The sequence below is a fragment of the Homalodisca vitripennis genome, chromosome 2 (assembly GCF_021130785.1).
Source record: "Homalodisca vitripennis isolate AUS2020 chromosome 2, UT_GWSS_2.1, whole genome shotgun sequence".
Classification (NCBI taxonomy): Eukaryota; Metazoa; Arthropoda; class Insecta; order Hemiptera; family Cicadellidae; genus Homalodisca; species Homalodisca vitripennis.
Genome location: NC_060208.1, coordinates 4545736 through 4554179, shown reverse-complemented (window position 1 = coordinate 4554179; position 8444 = coordinate 4545736). Strand labels below are relative to the sequence as shown.

The following is an 8444-nucleotide window of genomic DNA, read 5'->3' as shown; positions in this document are numbered from 1 at the left end:
AAAACACTTAGTGTCACAACATTACAATCTGGTTTTAAGTAACAGCAAATGTTAACAGTATAATAAAGTGTTGATAAAAGTAATTCGTCTTTCACTGTTTATAGTGTATACTGTATCACAAAACCTGTAAAACACTTATAGTGTCACAACATTACAATCTGGTTTTTAAGTAACAGCAAATGTTTAACAGTATAATAAAGTGTTGATAAAAGTATTCGTCTTCAGTGTTATAGTGTATACTGTATCACACAAACCTGTAAAACACTTATAGTGTCACAACATTACAATCTGGTTTTAAGTAACAGCAAATGTTAACAGTATAATAAAGTGTTGATAAAAGTATTCGTCTTCAGTGTTATAGTGTATACTGTAATCACACAAACCTGTAAAACACTTATAGTGTCAACAACATTACAATCTGGTTTTAAGTAACAGCAAAAGTTAACAGTATAATAAAGTGTTGATAAAAGTATTCGTCTTCAGTGTTATAGTGTATACTGTATCACAAACCTGTAAAACACACTTATAGTGTCACAACATTACAATCTGGTTTTAAGTAACAACAAATGTTAACAGTATAAACAAAGTGTTGATAAAAAGTATTCGTCTTCAGTGTTATAGTGTATACTGTATCACACAAACCTGTAAAACACTTATAGTGTCACAACATTACAATCTGGTTTTAAGTAACAGCAAATGTTAACAGTATAAACAAAGTGTTGATAAAAGTATTCGTCTTCAGTGTTATAGTGTATACTGTATCACAAACCTGTAAAACACTTATAGTGTCACAACATTACAATCTGGTTTTAAGTAACAGCAAATGTTAACAGTATAATAAAGTGTTGATAAAAGTATTCGTCTTCAGTGTTATAGTGTATACTGTATCACACAAACCTGTAAAAACACTTATAGTGTCACAACATTATAATCTGGTTTTAAGTAACAGCAAATGTTAACAGTAATAATAAAGTGTTGATAAAAGTATTCGTCTTCAGTGTTTATAGTGTATACTGTATCACACAAACCTGTAAAACACTTATAGTGTCACAACATTACAATCTGGTTTTAAGTAACAGCAAATGTTAACAGTATAATAAAGTGTTGATAAAAGTATTCGTCTTCAGTGTTATAGTGTATACTGTATCACACAAACCTGTAAAACACTTATAGTGTCACAACATTACAATCTGGTTTTAAGTAACAGCAAATTTTAACAGTATAATAAAGTGTTGATAAAAGTATTCGTCTTCAGTGTTATAGTGTATACTGTATCACAAACCTGTAAAACACTTATAGTGTCACAACATTACAATCTGGTTTTAAGTAACAGCAAATGTTAACAGTATAATAAAGTGTTGATAAAAGTATTCGTCTTCACTGTTATAGTGTATACTGTATCACAAACCTGTAAAACACTTATAGTGTCACAACATTACAATCTGGTTTTAAGGTAACAGCAAATGTTTAACAGTATAATAAAGTGTTGATAAAAGTATTCGTCTTCAGTGTTATAGTGTATACTGTATCACACAAACCTGTAAAACACTTATAGTGTCACAACATTACAATCTGGTTTTAAGTAACAGCAAATGTTAACAGTATAATAAAGTGTTGATAAAAGTATTCGTCTTCAGTGTTATAGTGTATACTGTATCACACAAACCTGTAAAACACTTATAGTGTCACAACATTACAATCTGGTTTTAAGTAACAGCAAATGTTAACAGTATAATAAAGTGTTGATAAAAGTATTCGTCTTCAGTGTTATAGTGTATACTGTATCACACAAACCTGTAAAACACTTATAGTGTCACAACATTACAATCTGGTTTTAAGTAACAGCAAATGTTAACAGTATAATAAAGTGTTGATAAAAGTATTCGTCTTCAGTGTTATAGTGTATACTGTATCACACAAACCTGTAAAACACTTATAGTGTCACAACATTACAATCTGGTTTTAAGTAACAGCAAATGTTAACAGTATAATAAAGTGTTGATAAAAGTATTCGTCTTCAGTGTTATAGTGTATACTGTATCACAAACCTGTAAAACACTTATAGTGTCACAACATTACAATCTGGTTTTAAGTAACAGCAAATGTTAACAGTATAATAAAGTGTTGATAAAAGTATTCGTCTTCAGTGTTATAGTGTATACTGTATCACAAACCTGTAAAACACTTATAGTGTCACAACATTACAATCTGGTTTTAAGTAACAGCAAATGTTAACAGTATAATAAAGTGTTGATAAAAGTATTCGTCTTCAGTGTTATAGTGTATACTGTATCACACAAACCTGTAAAACACTTATAGTGTCACAACATTACAATCTGGTTTTAAGTAACAGCAAATGTTAACAGTATAATAAAGTGTTGATAAAAGTATTCGCCTTCAGTGTTATAGTGTATACTGTATCACACAAACCTGTAAAACACTTATAGTGTCACAACATTACAATCTGGTTTTAAGTAACAGCAAATGTTAACAGTATAATAAAGTGTTGATAAAAGTATTCGTCTTCAGTGTTATAGTGTATACTGTATCACACAAACCTGTAAAACACTTATAGTGTCACAACATTACAATCTGGTTTTAAGTAACAGCAAATGTTAACAGTATAATAAAGTGTTGATAAAAGTATTCGTCTTCAGTGTTATAGTGTATACTGTATCACACAAACCTGTAAAACACTTATAGTGTCACAACATTACAATCTGGTTTTAAGTAACAGCAAATGTTAACAGTATAATAAAGTGTTGATAAAAGTATTCGTCTTCAGTGTTATAGTGTATACTGTATCACACAAACCTGTAAAACACTTATAGTGTCACAACATTACAATCTGGTTTTAAGTAACAGCAAATGTTAACAGTATAATAAAGTGTTGATAAAAGTATTCGTCTTCAGTGTTATAGTGTATACTGTATCACACAAACCTGTAAAACACTTATAGTGTCACAACATTACAATCTGGTTTTAAGTAACAGCAAATGTTAACAGTATAATAAAGTGTTGATAAAAGTATTCGTCTTCAGTGTTATAGTGTATACTGTATCACACAAACCTGTAAAACACTTATAGTGTCACAACATTACAATCTGGTTTTAAGTAACAGCAAATGTTAACAGTATAATAAAGTGTTGATACAATTATTCGTATTCAAACAGTTTTAATATTAAGATAGGAATTGATTTCATTTGCATTTAAAAATTGCATTGAAAGAAAGATTTGTGCAATACTATGCAATGGATTTAAAGAGATAAACGTGGTATTTCCTCGTTTTAAATCCAAATTTGATTTGAACACTTTGAAAGTTAAAATAGTCACACTGAAGCGTTAGTTTTCTGCATAAGGAACAACTAGTTTCAGATAAATAAAAATATATTTTGAAATTAAAAAAATATTGTTTACAAAGCTAATTCGTACGAGTGCCCCGGGCCTCGCACGACTACGACTACCTCGCCTTGCCTGGGAGGGGAACCACCTTGTGTTTTAAATAGACATGAGATCGTAGAGTGCTCATTCGTTTCGCCCTGTACTCGCACAAGTGGCACTGGAACATCGGTTCTTTGTTGCACTCGTACTTGATGTGCTTGTAGATGGACGTCTTGTGCTTGTAGACTTTATTACAAGTAGTACACCTGAACCCGGACTCTTCGAATGCGATCAGACTGTCATAGATACTTGTGCGCTCCATCACTTCTGAGGGCGTTTCTAAAACAAACGGACCATAGTCAGTGACGTCATCCACACTAATACGTATCCGACAGTGCTTCGTGATGACGAACTGGAAATGCTCATGGAATATCGTATAATGAGGATCCGCTTTCATAGAAAGCACTTAGATAATACCACTCTGATGGCAGCCCACCCTGTATTATATTTATACAGGTTTATATATTTACGTTAGACAAAATGACGATTAAAATATATAATTATAATTTTTAAATATAAAATATTGGCACATACTGACCGAAGTTGCCATTAAAATATTATACTATTTTAATATTTCAATATAAATTTGTATGTTTATCAGTACATGTGTGGGGCGGATACTGCACTATAATTTTATTCTTCAAGGACAAACACAAAAGTAACATCATTACAGACGCTGTACCTGTATTACGCGTAATACACTGAAATACTGACTAAAATGTTTACAACATTAACTGTTTTTGATTAGTATACGAATTGTATATATTATAACATTTCTTCCTAAAACATGTTCACAAAATGAAAGTAGAATTACCACACATTTTTTTAAGCCGGAAATTTTGTGTGTGTGTGTGTGTGTGTGTGTGTGTGTGTGTGTGTGTGTGTGTGTGTGTGTGTGTGTGTGTGTGTGTGTGTGTGTGTGTGTGTGTGTGTGTGTGTGTGTGTGTGTGTGTGTGTGTGTGTGTGTGTGTGTGTGTGTGTGTGTGTGTGTGTGTGTGTGTGTGTGTGTGTGTGTGTGTGCGCGCGCGCGCGCGCGCGCGCGATTCGAATTTTGTCGAGCTAAATCGTAACGTTAGGCTGAGAACTACAGACTTGATCACAGACACTAGCTGTAAGTCTTCTACTATGGAAATTACTGGCAAGGCGACCGCTTTATTTTTTTTTACCTATTGAAAATCAACCTACAACCATACGTTATACCATTTGCACAAACATGAATATGATCATGTCGGTTAATCTTCATTGTAACACCAGAGACTGTTGAGGTGATTAATAACACAATGGGAGTTCAAGAGAGAAATGTTTATTTACAAGCAAAGCAAGCTCGACCACTGACAACGAGCGACACGTTACTACAAGATGGCGGACTTTGAAGACTTGGGTCGCTTACAAGAGTACTTGACGTGGTACATGAGAGATCGCTTGTGCTTGTAACTCCTCTGACAGCTGTGACAGCGGTGCTCGGTCACCGGCGGTGTATCAGTCCAGTCCAGCCCTGTGACACAACACAACACTCTGTCAATTGTGTGTTTCTTTAGGGAACAACACGACAGTTCCGACCCATCTTCTATAACATATTCTGAGTGTACCAACAAAGTTTTATATACGCATACCGACAAGATATATACTCGCTGCAACAGTGACAGATTACGAGAGGTGACTAAGTCATATGAGGTGTAACTGTTAGTGCAGTTTAAATTTTGGGAGTTCATCTTAACTTCCTTCCATTCTTTCTCCATAACTCAAAATGTTCAGCTCTTGTCTTCTATGATAGTTTTAAGAAGACAAATTTTATGAAAATTTGCTGTGAAAGTTGAAAACCAAAGAAAGTTTAAATATTTTTTATTTCAATATATTAATTAATAAAAAGTAGTACAAAATGTTAACTAAATTTCTTAGTTTAAAACTTGTTAATAGGGTATTTTGTATTTTAATCCCGAAGTACTAAAAACTTAGCATTAGATCAACTTTTTATCCTTTTTCAAATAATTAGGAAAAATTTTAAATATTTTTAAAATGATCAATTGAACTTGTGTTCTTTGACAGTTGGAAAACTAACACATAGTAGACCTATAATTATAATTGTGCTCTCTTTTGATGCATCAAAGAAAGTGTCTACTAATTATTTGAAAATGTTGGATTGATGCCATTCAGCAACCTTTAGGGCCAATCCCCACATTTTGAATTACCTTGAAAATTAAAATCGCCTTCCGCGTAGGTGGACTGCATTCTGGAGAAGTCATAATTCATGAAATAAGTTTTATATTGTTTTAGTGTGTTCATAGTTTAAAAGTAAAAGTTTACAAGGAAAACTTAATTGTATTTTGTATACTAAGACCAGGAGTAGGATGATCTAATAAGTTATCCTGAACGGCATTACTACCTAATTACTATCAGTGAATGTACCGAACTATGTAGACTTCACCAAGCTTTACTTCATAGTTGAAGCAACACAACCGAGATCAAACAAAATAGTCAGTGTTTTTCGTGCAAAGAACAACGAAAACCTAATTTAATTATACGTAAATAACATTTACACTACAGCCATCCAGTCAAGAATTAAGTGGTTTATATAAATTCTTCAATCAAAACAATACTCTAGACCATATGACGGATTTGTTTTCAAATTTCTTTGATATAAATGTACCACTCTCTCGCGTGAATAAGCTGCGGAGCAATAAGAGTTCTAATAAAACACAACATGTACCATCGATGATTTTATTATATAAAATAACCCATTTCTATACATTTTCTGTAACAAAAGTACACTCGGAAGCGCTCGGAACGATGGTCAGATCAATCGACAACGATGTTCCCGTGCCGTATCATGGCGTGGCGGACCATGTGGCCTTTCTGGAACGACTTGTACGGACACACGGGACACTGAAACTGTGCTTCCTTCCCGCACTCGTACTTCTGGTGCTTGCCTAGTGACGCCTTGTGTTTGTACTTGCGGCCACAAGCACTGCAGTGGAACAGTGCACTATCTCTGTCACGGCCCGCGTCCATCCACTGGTACGCTGCAACAGCAAGTCATTGTGTCAAACTCAAACTAGACTTCAGATATACCGATGTCAACATGATACACTTCAGATATACCGATATGAACATGATACACTTCAGATATACCGATGTCAACATGATACACTTCAGATATACCGATGTCAACATGATACACTTCAGATATACCGATGTCAACATGCTACACTTCAGATATACCGATGTCAACATGGTACACTTCAGATATACCGATGTCAACATGGTACACTTCAGATATACCGATGTCAACATGGTACACTTCAGATATACCGATGTCAACATGATACACTTCAGATATACCGATGTCAACATGATACACTTCAGATATACCGATGTCAACATGGTACACTTCAGATATACCGATGTCAACATGGTACACTTCAGATATACCGATGTCAACATGGTACACTTCAGATATACCGATGTCAACATGATACACTTCAGATATACCGATGTCAACATGATACACTTCAGATATACCGATGTCAACATGATACACTTCAGATATACCGATGTCAACATGGTACACTTCAGATATACCGATGTCAACATGATACACTTCAGATATACCGATGTCAACATGGTACACTTCAGATATACCGATGTCAACATGATACACTTCAGATATACCGATGTCAACATGGTACACTTCAGATATACCGATGTCAACATGGTACACTTCAGATATACCGATGTCAACATGATACACTTCAGATATACCGATGTCAACATGGTACACTTCAGATATACCGATGTCAACATGGTACACTTCAGATATACCGATGTCAACATGATACACTTCAGATATACCGATGTCAACATGGTACACTTCAGATATACCGATGTCAACATGATACACTTCAGATATACCGATGTCAACATGATACACTTCAGATATACCGATGTCAACATGATACACTTCAGATATACCGATGTCAACATGATACACTTCAGATATACCGATGTCAACATGATACACTTCAGATATACCGATGTCAACATGATACACTTCAGATATACCGATGTCAACATGATACACTTCAGATATACCGATGTCAACATGATACACTTCAGATATACCGATGTCAACATGATACACTTCAGATATACCGATGTCAACATGATACACTTCAGATATACCGATGTCAACATGATACACTTCAGATATACCGATGTCAACATGATACACTTCAGATATACCGATGTCAACATGATACACTTCAGATATACCGATGTCAACATGATACACTTCAGATATACCGATGTCAACATGATACACTTCAGATATACCGATGTCAACATGATACACTTCAGATATACCGATGTCAACATGATACACTTCAGATATACCGATGTCAACATGATACACTTCAGATATACCGATGTCAACATGATACACTTCAGATATACCGATGTCAACATGATACACTTCAGATATACCGATGTCAACATGATACACTTCAGATATACCGATGTCAACATGATACACTTCAGATATACCGATGTCAACATGATACACTTCAGATATACCGATGTCAACATGGTACACTTCAGATATACCGATGTCAACATGATACACTTCAGATATACCGATGTCAACATGATACGGATCACCTCAGTCAAACCTCCAATGTCGAAGACTTTTTCATTGATTTGTAAACAAATGTAGCAACTCTAAACAGTACACATACGGGAATAAGGTCCAATTATAAGATGATCAGACGAATCCTGATTAATCGAATTTTAAGAACAAAAATTAACAGGGTTATCACTCCAAATAAAGTGTCAAGCCTCAAAGCCATAACATTTAAACAATTATAATATGTTTACCGTAATACTCGTATAGCGGCAAATTTGTATTAACTATTTCTAAAAGTAAATTCAAACATATAATAAGTGAATTTGTTCACAAAATATAGGGAGTAGGACAGAAAGGCCGGGGGAAAAGTAGCGAACAGTGGTAA

General features: G+C 34.2%; 1 protein-coding gene across 1 annotated transcript; it reads right to left on the bottom strand.

The window, feature by feature from the left end:
• Positions 1-6145: 6145 nt before the first annotated feature.
• On the bottom strand, positions 6146-6552 carry LOC124356095 (longitudinals lacking protein, isoforms A/B/D/L-like). Its single transcript, XM_046807262.1, has one exon. The coding sequence runs from the start codon at positions 6448-6450 to the stop codon at positions 6238-6240; it is 213 nt and encodes a 70-aa protein (XP_046663218.1). The 5' UTR covers positions 6451-6552; the 3' UTR covers positions 6146-6237.
• Between the last annotated feature and the right edge of the window lie 1892 nt (positions 6553-8444).